At 40.6% G+C, this 18,734-nt stretch overlaps 1 protein-coding gene across 3 annotated transcripts; it reads right to left on the minus strand.

The window, feature by feature from the left end:
* Positions 1–8,774: 8,774 nt before the first annotated feature.
* LOC118371083 (glutamine amidotransferase-like class 1 domain-containing protein 3, mitochondrial) lies at positions 8,775–13,283 on the minus strand. 3 transcript variants are annotated; one of them, XM_035756405.2, is made up of 5 exons: positions 13,128–13,283; positions 10,251–10,369; positions 9,743–9,914; positions 9,349–9,550; positions 8,775–9,255 (listed from the first exon to the last, which is right to left on the minus strand). In XM_035756405.2, exons 2-5 carry the CDS (start codon positions 10,356–10,358, stop codon positions 9,063–9,065), a joined length of 675 nt encoding a protein of 224 aa, XP_035612298.1. In that variant the 5' UTR covers positions 10,359–10,369; positions 13,128–13,283; the 3' UTR covers positions 8,775–9,062. The 3 variants fall into 3 exon arrangements, with proteins under 3 accessions (XP_035612298.1, XP_035612299.1, XP_035612300.1); XM_035756406.2 differs by having other exon boundaries at positions 10,251–10,363; positions 13,128–13,252; XM_035756407.2 differs by lacking the exon at positions 13,128–13,283 and adding an exon at positions 12,952–13,101 and having other exon boundaries at positions 10,251–10,363.
* Positions 13,284–18,734: the final 5,451 nt, after the last annotated feature.

Genomic DNA, 18,734 nt, shown 5'->3' on the forward strand with positions numbered 1-18,734 from the left:
TTTGAAGAATGACTATTTTGGAAAAAGTTGAGCCAGATGACAATGAAAATGTCAAGAGGGAGAAAGAGTTTGTTGAATTCTATATTTAGCCTCTGTGTATATGATTGATATTAAAGTGTCCCTGTCAAAAAAAAAACATTTTGGACTATGTCATATCAATGCTTTAAATTACCCGAACGGCACCAGAACATCAAGATTAAATGTATTTTGAATCTTGTTCCAGTAATAAGGTGCATTAAAACAAAAAAGCAGATTTACCTAGCTCGTGGAGACCCGAGGAACCTCAAGAGTCCACCTATCCTGTGAACGGGTTCGGCAACTCAGGTGTCTATACTTCAACAGCAAGGTTAGGCAAGACAGAAGTTTATGAAGTAGGCCCTTGTAAACAAAAAGGGAGCAATGTAGAAATCTACAGGTCTACAAAGTCCAGACAACCTTTAGATACAGGATGCAGTGATGACTATCAAAACTGTTACAGGTACCAAAACAAAGAGCACTATGGTAAATGGCTTCTAAAGGTTTAAGATTAGTAACAGCTGCACTTTGATAAATAATATCGCCATAATCAGGAACAGAAATTATGACTGAATCATCTGCTTCCTACTGCTTAGTCAGGCATGATCTGTTTCTATAGAAAAAGATCACTTTAAATCTTAGCTTCTTAACCAGCTCAACAAATCAAATCACATTTTATTTGTCACATGCGCCGACGACAACAGGTGTACAGTAAAATGCTTACTTACAGCCCTTAACCAACAATGCAGTTAAGAAAAATACCTAAAAAAGTAAGAAATAAAAGTAACAAGTAATTAAAGAGCAGCAGTAAAATAACAATAGCGAGGCCATATACAGGTAGTACCGGTACAGAGTGAATGTGCGGGGCACCGTTTAGTCGAGGTAATTGAGGTAATATGTACATGTAGGTAGAGTTACTAAAGTGACTATGCATAGATAACAGAGAGTAGCAGAAGCGTTAAAGATGGGGGGGCAATACAAATAGTCTGGGTAGCCAGCCGTTTGATTAGATGTTCAGCAGTCTTATGGCTTAGGGGTAAAAGCTGTTTAAAAGCCTCCTGGACCTAGACTTGGCGCTCCGGTACCGCTTCCTGTGCGGTTGCAGAGTGACCAGTCTATGACTAGGATGGCTGTAGTCTTTGACAATTTATAGGGCCTTCCTCTGACACCTCCTGGTATAGAGGTCCAGGATGGCAGGAAGCTTGGCCCCAGTGATGTACTGGGCCATACGCACTACTCTCTGTAGTGCATTGCGGTCGGAAGCCGAGCAGTTGCCATACCAGGCAGTGATGCAACCAGTCAGGATGCTCTCGATGGTGCAGCTGTAGATCCTTTTGAAGATCTGAGGACCCATGCCAAATCTTTTCAGTCTCCTGAGGGGGAGACTGAAACCTCGAGACTTCCTTAGATATCGTGCACCAGCTGTTGTCTACAAATATAGGTAGACCGCCAACCCGTCTTACCAGAAGCTGCTGTTCTGTCCTGCCGACGCAGTGTATAACCCTCCAGCTGTATGTTATTCATTTCGTTGTTCAGCCACGACTTGGTGAAACATAAGATATCACAGTTTTTAATGTCCCGTTGGTAGGATATCTATCTATGTTTTTTAAACGTCAAATCCATACCAATCCATGTGCGTAAGTATTTATATATGGGAACACGTTTGATTGGAGCACCATCTAATGAGAGAACATGTAGTTAATCTGAAACATTCTTATGAGAGTTTAAAAACAACATGTATTTCATTTTACCTGTATTAAGCACACATTTTAAATCAGCAAGGGATTCCTGCATAGCTATCAAATCTAACTGTAGTTCTGACACAGCCAGATCAACAGTCGGGTTAATAGCATACAGTTGAAGTCAGAAGTTTACATACACTTAGGTTGTAGTCATTAAAACTCGTTTTTTCAACCACTCTAGACATTTCTTGTTAACAAACTATAGTTCTGGCAAGTTGGTTAGGACATCTACTTTGTGCATGACAAGTAATTTTTCCAACAATTGTTTATACAGATTATTTCACTGTATCACAATTCCAGTGCGTCAGAAGTTTACATACACTACGTTGACTGTGCCTAAAACAGCTTGGAAAATTCCAGAAAATGATGTCATGGCTTTAGAAGCTTCTTAACATCATTTGAGTCAATTGGTGGTTGTTCCTGTTGATGTATTTCAAGGCCTACCTTAAAACTCAGTGCCTCTTGGCTTGACATAATGGGAAAATCTAAATAAATCAGCCAAGACCTCAGAAAAAAAAATTGTAGACCTCCACAAGTCTGGTTCTTCCTTGGGGAGCAATTTCTAAACGCCTGAAGGTACCACGTTCATCTATACGCAAGTATAAACACCATGGGACCACGCAGCCGTCTTACCGCTCAGGAAGGAGACACGTTCTGTTTCCTAGAGATTAACGTACTTTGGTGCGAAAGTGCAAATCAATCCCAGAAAAACAGCAAAGGACCTTGTGAAGATGTTGGAGGAAACGGGAACAAAAGTATCTATATCCACAGTAAAACAAGTCCTATATCGATATAACCTGAAAGGCCGCTCAGCAAGGAACAAGACACTACTCCAAACCGCCATAAAAAAGCCAGACTACGGTTTGCAACTGCACATGGCGACAAAGATCATACTCTTTGGAGAAATGTCCACTGGTCTGATGAAAAAAAAAGAGAACTGTTTGGCCATAATGAGGAAAAAGGGGGAGGCTTGCAAGCCAAAGAACAGAATCATGGCAGCATCATGTTGTGGGGGTGCTTTGCTGCAGGAGGAGCTGATGCACTTCACAAAATAGAGGGCATCACGAGGAGAGAAAATTATGTGAATATATTGAAGCAACATCTCAGGACATCAGTCAAGAAGTTAAAGCTTGGTCGCAAATGGGTCATCCAAATGGACAATGACCCAAGCATACCTCCAATGTTGTGGCAAAATGGCTTAAGGACAACAAAGTCAAGGTATTGGAGTGGCCATCACAAAGCCCTGACCTCAATCCTATAGAAAAATGTGTGGGCAGAACTGAAAAAGCATGTGCGAGCAAGGAGGCCAACAAACCTGACTCAGTTACACCAGCTCTGCCAGAAGGAATGGGCCAAAATTCACCCAACTTATTGTGGGAAGCTTGTGGAAGGCTACCCGAAACGTTTGACCCAAGAGAAACAATTTAAAGGCAATGCTACCAAATACTAAATGAGTGTATGTAAACTTCTGACCCACTGGGAATGTGATGAAAGAAATAAAAGCTGAAATAATTCTCTCTACTATTATTCTGACATTTCACATTCTTAAAATAAAGTGGTGATCCTAACTGACCTAAGACAGGGAATTTTTACTAGGATTAAATGTCAAGAATTGTTCAAATCTGAGTTTAAATGTATTTGGCTCAGGTGTATGTAAACTTCAGACTTCAATTGTACATAATAGTATCATCCGCATATAGATTAAGTTTTTAATTTTTAACAGACTGACCAATAGTGTTAATTTAAATAGTGAAGAGAACAGGTCCCAAAATTGACCCCGGTTGTACATCAAGAAATGCAGACTTAACCCCATCAATCACGATGGTTAGAGTTCGGTCACTAAGAAAATCATTAAACCATGAACAGGTGTCAAAGCTCAGGCTTATCGAGGACAATTTATTCAATAAAATAGCATGATCAACAGTTTTAAAGCTTTTGACAGGTCCATTTAATTTGTGCATTTAAATGATTGCCTAGATAATTAACAACTAACGTGGTTGCTGTAATAGTGCTATGCCCAGGCCTAAACCCTAATGGTTAACATTCAAAAAACATTTCTTAGATTAAAAAAAGAGCAAAGTTGTACATTTACTAGGGTTATTAAGCCAACATTGATGGGCGTTCCACACTTAAGCAGACCGGGATCCAATTGGATTTCTTGTTGTCTATTGCTAGCAAAGCATTTTTTTCTGTAAATGGCCTGAAAGAAAAGTTGACTATCAATTGTCTGATCATTTAGCATCCAACCCAATATCATTGTGAATTGTGTTAGAAGTTATTTCAAAGAGAAAGCCAGTTGAAATAAAATGGTGATTAAATGCATCAATGATTACATGTTTCTCTGTAATGAGGCTGGTGTCTGAATGAATTTGTTGTGGCAGGGAGGAGGAAGTAGAACCCTTCAGGGATTTGACAGTTGTCCAGAATTTAGCGTGGTTCCCATTACAATCCAAAATAGTGGTTACATACAAACTTCTGATTTGTCTTACACAATGATTCCTTAGTTGCTTAAAAGCTTGACTGTCCGGACCTAAGCCTGTGTTCCTGGCCTTGACCCAAGGATCATATATTTTATGAATGACTTCTATTAATTTCAGGCATACGATCTAACCTTAACCCATATTTATTATCCACAATAGTATTGAAGACCTCTGAAAAAAGCCTCAATGCTAATATCAGGTTTAGGGATCGTTTAAAAACAATCCAGGTCGGTAAAATAAAGATCATGTAAAAAAGCCTGTTCACTGACGTTTTTAAAGTTTATTTTAGTGTTGACACAGGCTTACATTTTTGTATTCTCACATCTAACAAACTGGGCAATGGTTACTAATATATTGGGTGGAGACACCAATAGAAACATTTCTCTGGTGTATTCACTAGAATAAGATCAATGAGTCAACTTTGAAGGATCTTTACACGTCTTTTAGATTGTTTGAAGCCTACATTTCCCAATCATAATTTAGGTCACCCAGGATAACTTCTGATTTAGTAAGAAGACTAGTTAAAAGTTATGGATACATTTTCCACAGACAAAGGCTTAAAGATAGCTTACATTTTTTTGACAAGGGACATGGATTTTAGTAGACAGATAATTAAAAAAAATTTTTTTTTTTTTTAAATGGCCACTCCACCACCTCTACCCTGTCAGCTTTGAACACATACCCTTCAATATTAATTCTCCAAAATGTCACTAGAGATCCACATTTCAGTCAATACCAGAATGTACGAATTTATTTGTATAGCCCAGATCTTCATGTAATTCAATTTAGGAAATAAGCTACTAATGTTCAGATGCAGCAACCCAAGTGCTTTAAGATTTCTTGCCTTTTCCTGCAGTCAAAAGTCCTAGTGGCCTCATGAGTGGATCGTTTTTAATGGCTGGGTTTCCCTTTGTAGTCTGTAATAGTTTGCATGCACCGTCACATCCGACAAGTGTCAGAGCCAGTGTAGTAGGATTCAGGTTGTATACTCATTGCCATTGGATTAATCCCAGAACATATTCCAGTTCTGTAGCGTGGCATCAGCATCATCTGACCACTTCCGTATTGAGCAAGTCACTGGTAATTGCTGCTTTAGTTTTAGCTTGTAAACAGGAATCAGGAGGATATAATTATGCTCAGATTTGCCAAATGTAGGGCGAGGGAAAGCTTTGTAAGCATCTGTGTGTGGAGTAAAGGTGGTCAAGTTTTTTTTCTCCTCTGGTTGCACATGTGACTTGCTGGTAGAAATGAGGTCCAACATATTTAAGTTTGCCTGCATTAAAGTCCCTGGACACTAGGAGTGCCGACTCAATGAGGATTTTCTTGTTTGCTTACGGCCTTCTACAGCTTGTTGAGTGTGGACTTAGTGCCAGCATCGCTTTGTGGTTGTAAATAGACTGCTATGGAAAATATAGATAAGAACTCTTGGTAGATCGTGTAGTCTACAGCTTATCATGAGGTACTCTACCTCGGTGAGCAATAACGCGAGACTTCCTTAGACATCGCGCACCAGCTGTTGACAAAATAGACACTCCGCCACCCTTCGTCTTACCAGATGTGGATGTTCTGTCCTCCCAATGCACGGAAAACCCAGCCAACTATATATTAGTGTCGTCGTTCAGCCACAACTCTGTGAAACATAAGATCGTTTTTAATTAATGTCCCGTTTGTAGGATAGTATCTGTTACGAATCCCTTTTGGCCCGACAGTCTAGGGGGGGATGGTAATGAGACCCGTAACATAACTCATGCAAATTATTATTGTGACAAAGTAAAAGTGTGAACGAAATAACCACGACAACAGAAATCTACCGTCAAACTCCAGGTTTATTTATAAACACACGGTAATGGGGGGAGCAGGAAAAGGGGCTGATCTGGACCCAAGGAAAGAAACAATAAATATACAAAAACACACCCCTAAGCTAGACTAGCCTACTTTAACAGCTGACTAACTAACCAAAAATACAGTGGGTGGTCCGCCCAGTTCTAACTAGTGTATTTAACAAAGTTCACCTACGGGTAGTGTATGCCCATGGGCGATTTGTCTTGGTTTCCCCCTTTTCCCACCAGCAACAAACAAACACCATAACCAAAAACAATACTCACAGGTGATGACAAAGTGCTATGAAGTGCTTAAACAAAAGAGAGGTTAAGACACAAAGCGAGAGTGAAACACAGAGACCTACAAACATGGCATTTACAGAGAGATTGAGCTCCAGAACAAACAAATTGGGTTTTTAAACCATGGGGAAGGAACTGTGATAGGTTAGGAAATAGGAGGTGATAGGAGGTGTGTCTTCTGATTGATGATTGATTGTTGACTGATTGGGGAGTGATGATTTTCACCTGTGAGGGGAGAAGGCGAGAAAAGAAACACACACAGGATACACACACAGGATAACTGTATCCGTAACACTGCCACCCTTAAAAGAGCAACCCTAGGGGTTGCGACTACAGTATTTCAATGAATACTCACAACAAAGCAACAACCTTGCAAAACATACAGAAATCATTTTCACACACACGAGACAAAGCATCTGCCAACACATTATCAGAACCCTTTGTGGCGGATCTCCAAATTATAATTTTGTACAATCAGCGCCCAACGCATAAGGCGCTGGTACATTGTACATTCGGTGGAGAAAAACTAAGGGGTTATGGTCAGTATATACAATCACGGGTAGGGCACTGGAACCAATATATATACTTCAAAGTATTGCAGAGCCAACAACAAAGCAAGAGCTTCTTGTTCCATTGTCACATAGTTTGACATTTATTACATTTACGTGAAAAATAACAAACAGGATGATCCACTCCACTCTTGTCCTGCTGCAGTAGAACAGCACCAGCACCTCTGGCACTAGCATCTACCTCAAGTTTGAACGGTTGTTCAAAATCTGGAGCAGCAAGTACAGGTGTACTACATAAGAATACTTTCGCTGATTCAAAAGCTCTCTTACAATCAGGGGACCACACAAATGATCTAGCCGGACTAAGCAAATCGGTCAATGGAGCAACTACCGCAGAGAAATGTTTACAGAAGCTACGGTAGTAGCCAACCATCCCTAAAAAGCGGCGTAGCTCTCGTCTGGTGGTAGGTGCAGGGAATGCAGTTATAGCCAAGACCTTGGCATCAACAGGGCGCACCTGTCCATGGCCAACCTCTTTACCGTGGGGCTGGTTGTCAGAGGTGATCAGCTTCTCAGAGGTATCACACAATCCATCCTCTTGATCAACCTCGTTGAACAGAACAGTGTTCGACAAATCTCTCTCATCACCCTCTTGTCGTGCCTGAGCACGTGTGACAGCACAAGCGGGGAACACATGTGGATAACTCTGTGCCAGCTCATTCGAGAGAGAGTGGTCACTTTTATCCAATACTTCCAATACGGGTACTACCTTTTCCTCCGGCAATATCGTTACCCATTATAAAAGGTCACACCTTTCACTGGCAACATAGGGCGTACCCCCACTCTGAATATTCCACTGATTAACTCAGAGTGTACTTTCACAAAGTGTAATGGCACTGGGACAAAAACCATTTCAATACCCTGCACTAACACACTGGAACCACAGTATGTATCGTCAGATAAGGGCAACACAGACAATATAAACTACTGCGCCGCACCAGTATCTCTAAGGATTTTAACCGGTCGTTGAGGAGGTGTGTCTGATTGATGATTGATTGTTGACTGATTGGGGAGTGATGATTTTCACCTGTGAGGGGAGAAGGAGAGAAAAGAAACACACAGGATACACACACACACACACATGATAACTGTATCCGTAACAGTATCAAATCGAGCTCATCCAGTTTATTTTCCAGTGATTGCACGCTGGCCAATAGAATAGACGGTAGAGGCAGGTTACACACTTGCCGACAAATTCTCAAGGCATTCTGATCTCCGACCGCTAGAGTTCCATCCTTTCTTCACGCGATTGACAAGGATTTGGGCCTGGTCTGAGATGCAGTATATCCTTTGCATTGGATTCAAAGAAAAACACCTGTCTAGTTCGAGGTGAAGTCGCTGTTCTGATAACCAGAAGCCATTTTTGGTCATAAAGAGATGTTAGCAACAATTACCAAATAAATTAAACAATGCAAAAAACAAAATAGCACACCTACAAAGGTGGTTTGAAATGTGTCTTGAAATAGCCGATTCCAGTGGACGCAAAATATCCCCATCACATCAAAGATCCACCACCATATTTTACGGTAGGTATGGGGTTCTTTTCTGCTCATGCATCCTTGTTGCAACGCCAAAACCACCACTGGTGTGCATATAATTTGACCATAGCATGGGTTTCAATCCAAGTGCCATTTATCAAACGGCAGTTTAAATTAGTTGGATGACATGAAAATAGAGCTCTTCGGCCACACACACAAACACCAGTGGAAGTTGGGCATCGAAATAAGGATGCACAAGCATCACTGCTGAACCCCTAATAATAATAATAATAAACCACCAACAAATACAAAGTGGATTTCACCCAGCAGCACTGCTTGAACCCCTAATGATAAGTCATTCATTCCAGAATTTATTATTTTACATCACTTTTATTACAATTTTGATCACAGTACATATGGTGCAACAGAAACATGTAGCTTCTGAAGTCCGTTTCAGCTTTTTAAACAATCCCGTAAGTGACACTGTAGTAAAATCAGATCAGGATGGTCTCCTGGAAAACAAACATGATTCTAAGAGAGTCCTAAATGACATCCTATACAGTGCACTTATTTTGATCAGGGCCCATAAGCACTACAACAAGGGAATAGGGTGCCATTTGGGACAAAGACAAAATCAGCATTCTGATTCCCAGACTTTCTAGGCCAGTTTGAGCAGCTCTGTAACCATGACACCCACCCCATCAAACACCTCGTGTATTGGAGCGTTACACATGAAGGCAGAGGTAGTGACCAGCTTGTTCTTTACGTCGACGTGCACCTCCCCCACATTCTTATTCACGTGTTTACAGCCCAGCTCAGTCATGGTGGTTGCCGTCTGGGCATAGGGCCATCTAGTGGTGGGAGGGAGAAGAGCAGCAGGGGCTAAAAACACATACCTCTTACATTCGAACAGAGACATACTGTACACACACACAGTAACCCACCTCTCACACTCACTGTCCTGTCCCACAGTGATCTCACATCCCGGCAGGGCCCTAGCAGCTAGTACAGGGGAGATGCAGCACATAGCCAGGGGCTTGCCTACTCCGTGGAACCCCTTAATCAGCTTCTCTACCTGGGGCTGAACTGTGTACTCCTTCCCCTTCACAGCCCAGTCAGACAGGTTCTTGGCCACACCAAAACCACCTACAGGACACAACAGTTGGGTTGAGCACAGTAGAGAGCAGTGGAAACCAGCCTAGGTCCTGGAAAGGTAAAGGGTGAGTAAGGGTTGTATGCTGATGATAATGGAAGAATGATAGTGCCGGAGGTATATAATGGAGTGATAGTGATTGAGGTGCATAATGATGAAGGTAGAAATTAAGGAGTAATGCTTACCTGGGATGACAAGAGCGTCGAAAGCGGTAATGTCCAGTTTGGTAAGGTCTGACACATCACCGCGGGCGATACGAGCGCTCTCCTGCAGGACGTTGCGTTTCTCCGCCGTGGGTTTCCCCTCGCAGTGGTTCACCACATGCATCTGATCCACATCAGGGGCAAACATCTGGACCTGAGGTGATGAGGGTTTAGACTGTCAATACTGTACATCTACAGTACAGGCCAGAAGGAGTGTGATAGTAGTGTCCATGCTAAGGAGATTGGAACCTGCATTCCCAACGACAAGCACTCAGGGGGAGACTACGATTAGAAGTACAGCAGTAAAAGGAGCAGTCAGGCATATTGATTGACAACATGCACGTCAATGCCAACTCTGCACCACTTTCTAGACTAGAGGATGTCTGAAGTTGTCACAGGAATCGAACTATAGATTAATGGGCTTCTACAGTCAGGTTAGCATGAGAAGCTTAAGTTTGAACTACCCATAGAAACGTTAAAGAGTCCTTACCTTAGCTCCAGCTCTGCTGAGGTGAACCAGCACAGCAGACGCCTCGTGGATCTCTGTCCCATCGTAGACCCCACACCCTGACAGAACTATGGCTATGCACTTTACCATGACTCCTGCAACTGACAGACAAGAATTACAGTATGGAGACAGTGATGCACAACAAGCAGTTAGATTAAACTGAATTCTAGATTGTACCCGTCACAAAACACCTATCGTTTTCTCATCAATACACATCACATGGCATGTCGGGTAGTGCGTCAGGTAGGGTACACAGTGTCCCCAAATGGCACCCTATTCCCAATATAGTGCACTGCTTTTGACCAGAGCCCTGGTTTAATGGAGTGCACTACATAGGAAATCGGGTGCAATTTGGGACAACGAAGACCGGTGAGAATGACTTCCCAGCAGCAGAATCTAACATTGAAAGGCCTGAGGCCTCATTTATCGACAGAGTAAATTGCTTACTAAATTCTGGCAAAGGTGGAGATTCTAGGATTTGCATGCGCAACAAATTGGGATTTAGCAAACTGTCGTACGCGATACACACACGTCCATATTGCGAGGCTACAACCCGCCTTAAATTCTCTCCAGTCACCTTATGGTAGCAAAAACACACTAATAATGCAGTATGATTTGGAGAGGTTGGAACAGGGCCACGATCATTTCTAAAATAAAGCGCAATGGCATTATCCCATTTCTGTAGGGATGTGGGCAGAATGCTTTAACCTAGTGAGTGCCAAATGAGAAACACTGGCCTCCTGAGTATCACCAAATCAGTCTCTAAAGGACTGTGTCCAGGCAACACACCAATGACTCGTCAACAACACCTGGTACAGGTAGAGAGCCAGGTGTAGAGGGAGGGTGGAAAAGTACAGAATCTCCAGAGATGTGATAAGCATCGGATCACTGATCATTCTAAAGCACAGTTCAGATAGGCCTACAACAGGTTAAGATAACCTAATTCTCCTAACCTGCTGCATAAATTAAGGATTAGCTAAAATGTTCCGATATGACTCGAACATATCTAGTTACAACTAGGTCTGCCTTTAAAACAGTCTTGGTTTCCACTAATGCGATGTTGCTAACGCAGCACGCTAAAAGAAACGGAACCCCTGAGCTGTGTTCGAATACTCATACCATTTGTGACGTGATTGAGTATATAGTATGCTTATTAGTCATAGTATGGATATAGTGCGTATGCCAAAAGTTCTCAGATGTATACTTAATATTTTGGCGAATTTAGTACGACATGCAGAGGACACTATTTCAGTACGTTAGGTCCCGTAATGCAATTTTTAATATGTAAATGATTGTGGCTTCCCGTAGTTTTCAGATTTGAAGAAAATATGCAGCGGACGTATAAAGAGCGAATACAAATGTAGTGCTTTAACGAATTACACATTTATGAAAATGTTGAGCAATGTAATAAAGTAAGGAACTTTAAAATTAAGTTACCTTACACGGTGTTGGCTGATAAGGACAGCATAGCTAACAAATTACTAACCACATAGCATAGCTTTACAATAGTACCGGTAATTTTGTGTTAGCTAGCCACCTAACGTTAGTTGGCTACTTATATATCAAACGTGCCATTATATTAACTAACTACATATCGTCTATTGACTCATTCTTAGTTTAGCTAAATATTGTAGTCGTGCGTTCTCAATCGATATTCAGGGGCTTTCGTATATTCGCTCTGGCTATCTAATGTTACTCCGATTTCAGAGCGCACTCCTATAAACGCAGAATAATTACATTTACGAGCGCTCAACACCAGTTGAATATGGGCGGTGTCAGCAAACAAAACGTAATTAAATTGTTGCCAGAAACAGTTGCAGTCACTAACGGACATGAGAACTGCCTAAACGGCTCTGCTAGGGTGAGTAAAATGGTCTGTGGTCTCATGCGTGTCTGGAAGTAGCGAGCCAACGTTAGATTGGGTGCTTGACTCCGGTTATATACAACACTCAAATCAACCCTACTCCTCGGACGGAGCGTCCAGGGTGCGGATTTACAAACAGACAGACTGGCAAAGAGCTCATTTAGTAAACTCAACTGAAAGGACTGTTCGTTTACAGTATCCTAAAATGAACTAATAGTATATACTCATTAAGTATGTCGTATACAGTATGTTAGTATGGGTATTCTAACAGCTCTGGTCTGAGTTTAAACCCGAGTGGCTGAATGCACCATCTGGGATTAGCATAGTGGTGGAAAATGGTGTTTCATAAGGAAAGTAGGCATACCCACCCCCTCTGCATGAAATAAAGTTAATGAGAAAATCGAAGCCTTTCGGTACGAGCCGGTCCACAAGGGATACTAATGTATTGACGGCTCCTTGGATGGTAAAAATTAAACGACTCAATATCGCCTTCTGCCGGACTTTGGGTTAAACGTTACGAAAACAAAGTTGCCACTGTTGTAGTCAGGTGTCGTAGCAAACGAGAATCATGAAATAGATGCACCAGAAACAGACCACATAGCAGCAAGTTAGCCTAACTGCTAGCCAAGATAAGAATGTTCTTAACTGACTTGCCAAGTTAAATTAAAAGGTTACACACCACGTTTTTTTATGCAAAAAAACTGCAGCAAAAATAATACCTGGAACACAGAAAGCACACTGTTATTTTGGTAAAACGTAGCCTATCCGTCTCGTCGCAAGTCTTTAGCTAATTAACATGTGGAATTTTATTAACGTTACCTCAAACAGCAGAGATGAGTCTTACAACTGCCTAAAACAGTATCGGCTGTTAGATGTGAACCAGTCATCACATATCCACAGCTATTGTGTTACATTAAACTCCAAATACAACATTAATGCTAAACTGTTTACTTAGGCTACATAAATTCAGTATTGATAGACAACGTTATTCTCACCTTGTTACAATAGTAGGCCTTCCTATTCACTCCGAACGCTACCGTGTTAATATCCTCCTTCTGTGGCCCCTCCCATGGAGGCGGGGACGGGAGACCAGTGAGCTCTTGAAGGCAGCATTGAGTGATGCTGGGAGGGGAAAGGGGAAACTTACTTGCCTTTACTGCCCTCTCTCTCTGTTTGCTCTTTTTCTCTCAGAATCACACACTGGATGGATGGTGTCAGTGTGTCAATATTGATGAAGACACTGTATACTGAACAAAAATACAAACGTAATATGTAAAGTGTTGGTCCCATTTTTCATGAGCTGAAATAAAATATCCCAGAAATATTCCATATACAACAAAAAGTTTATTTCTCTCAAATTGTGTGCAAAGATGTGTTTACATCCCTGTTAGTGAGCATTCATCCTTTGCCAAGATAATCCATCCACCTGATGTTGATTAAACTGCATGATCATTACACAGGTGCATTACACAGGTGCATGCATGTCTCACTCTGAAAATGTTCTGCATACAATGTAGCAGGCCATTAAATGAGATTTTTCTGTTTCCTTGCTGTTGTTTGATTAAAGACAGACAGACATGTTATGATGCCATTTTTGCGTTCAAACAACTAGTTTCACATTTTGGGGCAAGTGACCCTAACATTTGGACAACCAACAAATACTGCTGACTTGCCCGACAGGCCAGTGCTTTTCAGGCCTTTTATCAAACTATGTGTGTGTGTGTGTGTGTGTGTGTGTGTGTGTGTGCGTGCGTGCGTGCGTGCGTGCGTGCGTGCGTGCGTGCGTGTGTGTGTGTGTGTTTCTCACCGGTGAATTTCAAATTGTAACAACATCAACCACACAGAGTCAATGCCAGGCTTCCTTCTGTGCAACCTATGATATGTTATGTGGTGCATCTGTCTCACGTTAGACTACCTTTCCATGACCATGAAGTGGAACTGTGATACATAAATGACCAAGACAAGGTGCATTATGAGTTTCATCTCTCTGTTCAAATGGACAATCTCTAGTTAAAACAATAACAAAGTGTTCACCCTGCCTTGGTTTTGGTAAACAGCTGCGGGATGGGGCTGAAATAAATGTAACCATCCTCAAATTTATAGACAGTACTATTGATGCAAAGACTGATCATCCATATGTAAAAGGTATCGTTTTGACCATGTTTTGAGGCTATAGCCTACAGTGTTTGTTTGCAATTGAAGAGTTTATTTCCAAAAAGCTATATCCTTTTCTTGTCACAAATGATTGCTTATGGGTACCGTCATGTGTGTCTAAAATATTACCGTTTTCAGATTTGCCATCACATAGATTTTTACATGTGTATGACATTTATCTTTATTTTTTTTGCAAAACGCTATATATCCATTGTTGTTCATGTCCTGTGATATGTGCTTTTCTCACCTAGCAATCTTGAGATGAATGCACTTACTGTAAGTCGCTCTGGATAAGAGCATCTGCTCAATGACTAAAATGTCAAATATAATTATTAAACATTTATTAAACATTTTAAAATATTTATTTTGTAATTTTTTTAATGTAGTTATTTGTTACATTTGAGAGTGTAAAACCTAGCAGTACTACCTATTTTTCTGAGAGTGAGGTGGAAATATAGCATTTTGCAAAAAAACATGATTATTTGTCTCTCTCAAAAAAATATTAGCAATCACAGATTGCCCCTTTAAAAGATAATAACAAAAAAGGTGTCCATTTCAGATTTTCAGCATTTTCACATAGATAAGAAGGACGTGACTAGCTTTGACATTTAGGCTTATTCAACATCAGGCTACAACTTCGTGGGCATCCTTGGGGTCTCCGGCGGAAGATCGATGTGAAAAGTCTGATTTCTGACTGATCATGTCTAGTTACAACACTTTTTATATAGCCTAAAACCGTCTAAAGAAGTAGGCCTGTATTGCATGAGTGTATGAGCTTTGAGAAATGTATCTTAAAAACAATACTTGGCATGGAAAACTGTCTACTGACGACTTCATAATAGTATATTGATCAACAATCAAAGCATATTCTATACAAAAAGAAAGGAGTGGGAACGTTTATTTGTTGTTATTTTTCCTTTTATTTGGATTATCCTAGTATGTCTCATATAAAATATTATGATCAAACATATTTTTATGAAGGTTTATATCGTCACTGTCTAATGAACTCCATTTTTGCCAATTTATATTTTTTGTATATTTATTTAAAGAAGTAACTCCCCTCAATGCTCTCTGAACATTTCATGACTCTAGTACCAATAACATTTATCAAAATAGCTTCTTGAAGTTCCAAAATTGTATGTTGGTTAATGAAAAAAATATGGTAATTTAAAAAATATATTTCCTGTGAAGTCTGTTTGGAAATAAGAGGTTTTCATCAGACAGCAACGATATTATATTTATTATAGATTAATGAATGTGGCGATTAAATCATTGACTTATTATTTTATTTGGTTCTTTCTCAAAATGGCTTAATGAAAGATGTGAGCAGAGGTGTCACCACAGGTCTCATTGTGGACTATGTATTTTTCTCCTGATGGTAACTTGGTAAAACTACTGAATCTAGTTGAAGCAGGGACCTTAAGAGTTGTCCAGTAGCCTGGGGAAAGTAAACTGGTCATTTGGGAAGTTGAGCTTGCTCTAAAGTTGTTTGTTGAAAACAACAAAACTGTTAAGAATTCCAGTAAACCTCAAACTGAGTTATCTGGTTAATCCGCATTGTTTAAGAGATGGACAATTTCTGTCATTTCTGGCAGCCGGGCAAGTTGAGCCTGCTCTGCTCCAGGGTTGCCACATTAAGCAGGTGATTTTTTTAAACAATAACCAAACAGCAAATCATTCCAGTAGATTAATTTAGGACTAGGAGCTATACTGGGGACTCGCAAAAGCAGTCAATTGTCTTACTTGCTACACTGGAAGTGTAACTTTTGGTCAGGGTGAACAGAGTGCAAACCAAGCCCAGGTTTCCCCACAGATTCTCTATTGCATTTAAAACAAATTTTCTGCATGTTGAAGGCCCAATGCAGCTGTTTTTATTTGATTTATTCTGTTTTATCTCAATATTAAATGATTTCTAGTTAACAACTGGTACCTTACTGTAATACTTTTCTGTTAAAGGGGTCAAAAAGAAACAAAAATAGTTGTTTTTTAGCAAAAAACTATTTCTCATGGCAAAATGTTAATGGACTGTCTGGGTGTGGTCTGAGTGGGGACGGGAAGGGCAACAAAGTGGTGCATTAACCACAGTGTGGATCAAGTCATCAGAGGAGAAGAGCCTAATGGGAGGGAAATGTAGTCAAACCTGAAACTAGCTGTTATTAGCAGAGGGGTTTGGAACTGGTCTATTAACTTATACCGCAACTCCACCTATGTTAAACCTGCTTATAATTAAGGCACCTGCCTCAGGAAGCCTTTCAAAGGGAGAGATACAGAATCATTGGTAAACTTAGTCAGTCTTAAAACATCTTACTTCAGACACATCAGATGATACAGTGTCCTGTTAAGCAGAATAGGCGGCTTCTAAAGTAAACAATCCCAGAGCCCCTTTCTTGGAATCTTATCATTTTGACCTATTGCAATGACATATGTCCTGTACTGACTGTCCCTGTAACATCAGCTAGTCAAAATATGAAACCTGTTGGTTAACAAATCTGCTAGGTCCTTCAAAAAGTTGCTGCTGGTACTAAAAACATTTACTTGGATCTACTTCAATTTTGGACATAGTTCCACTTAATGGAAACATGTTATTGTTTTAGATGACATTACCTTCTAACTTAAATCACTGGTGTTTCCCAAACTATAGAATTGACTAATAATAATTGGAAATTGACCCCAATAAATTATTATCTCTTTCTTAATTAAATTATTCAAAACCCATCTACCCTTTCCTTGGATCATCCTAAGGTATAGGCCCTACACAACTCTAGATAGGGTGGAACTATTGAACTATGGGCCAAGAGAACTATACTGTAGGCCCGCTGTACTCATTCCAAAGTTCCCCAGACATACCAGCCTGAACATTCTAGTTATGACAATGGGGTTAAAGTATTGGCCTTCTGTGAAGAGGACATGATGCAGACACTTGTATTTATTCATTCAAACAGGCCAAGTATATTCACGACACAGGTGGGTCATCACGTTTTATAACTTCACATTTACAGTTCTTCTGGAAACTACCATGTCACTTTGAAAGTTTAAATGAATTAACATCAGAATGTGATCTGTCTGTCTCTGTCTGTCTGTCTGTCTGTCTGTCTGTCTGTCTCTGTCTGTCTGTCTGTCTGTCTGTCTGTCTGTCTGTCTGTCTGTCTGTCTGTCTGTCTGTCTGTCTGTCTGTCATTGTTTAATAAATGGATCCCTTAGTTAATAATCATTATTATTTGTAAAGCACTTTCTATTATACAAGAATAATCTCAATGTGCATAAAATGTAATAAAAAATGGAAAAGTAGTTCAAAAACAAATATGTACTGTGTGTCTAACCATATCATAAAAGCAACAATCAAAGTGTAGGAGGAAGGGTAGGACAGATGATAGAGAAGAACATTAAGGCCTGCTTTAAAAGCCCCAACAGTCTGAACAGCCCTGACATTATCAGGGAGGGAGTTCCATAGGTGTGGTGTTTGGGAGGAAACGGCACGGTCCCCCATTGTGCGGAGCCTGGTCCTGACGGCATGGAGGAGTTTAACGTGGCTTGAACGTAGGGGGCTTGGAGGATCATGGGGGATAATTGGTCTGACAGGTAGGTGAGTCAGATGCCATTTAGAGTTTTTCAGAAGAGGAGGAGAATATTAAAGTCAAGTCTTTGAGGAACAGGTAGCCAATGGAGATCAGCAAGGATGGTGGTGATGTGGGCAGACTTCTTTGTTTCTGTCAGAATCGATGTGCCACTGTTTTGAATGAGCTGTAGTTTAGGAATTTAAATGGCAGGCAGGCCCTCAAGTCCTGCGTTCCCATAATCAATATTGGAGTTGGAGGAAGTTGTTCTGCTTTTAAGATTTGACCTCTTCCAGACACTTGGACAATGTTGGCATCAGATGTTGTATCAGGCTTTGTTTTAATGTACACCAGTGTGTCGTGTGCTGGGCAGTGGAATTGGACACTGTACTGTCTGAAGATCTGGCCAAGTGGGAGCATGTAGAGCAGGAAGAGGATAGGTGCTAACACTTCTAAAGTTGATCATTTCCACTTTAAATTGTCAGACTTAATTTTCCCTACAAAAATGATCATTTGTTATAATCCACACAATCATTCACATTTCCTGTTTCTGTAGGATTAGTTTTTTCCCTAGAAATGCTCCATACACACAAAAAGCTTATTTCTGCACAAATTTGTTTATATCACTGTTAGTGAGCATTTCTCCTTTGCCAAGACAATATATCCTCCTGACAGGTGTGGCATATCAAGAAGCTGATAAAATAGCATGATCATTACACCAGTGCACCTTGTTCTGGGGACAATAAAGGGCCACTCTAAAATGTGCAGTTTTGTCACAGAACATAATGCCACAGATTTCTCAATTTTTTTATGTAGCGTGCAATTGGCATGCTGACTGCAGGAATACCCACCAGAGCTGTTGCCAGAGAATTTAATGTTCATTTCTCTACCATA

This window comes from Oncorhynchus keta, chromosome 1 (assembly GCF_023373465.1).
Source record: "Oncorhynchus keta strain PuntledgeMale-10-30-2019 chromosome 1, Oket_V2, whole genome shotgun sequence".
Classification (NCBI taxonomy): domain Eukaryota; kingdom Metazoa; phylum Chordata; class Actinopteri; order Salmoniformes; family Salmonidae; genus Oncorhynchus; species Oncorhynchus keta.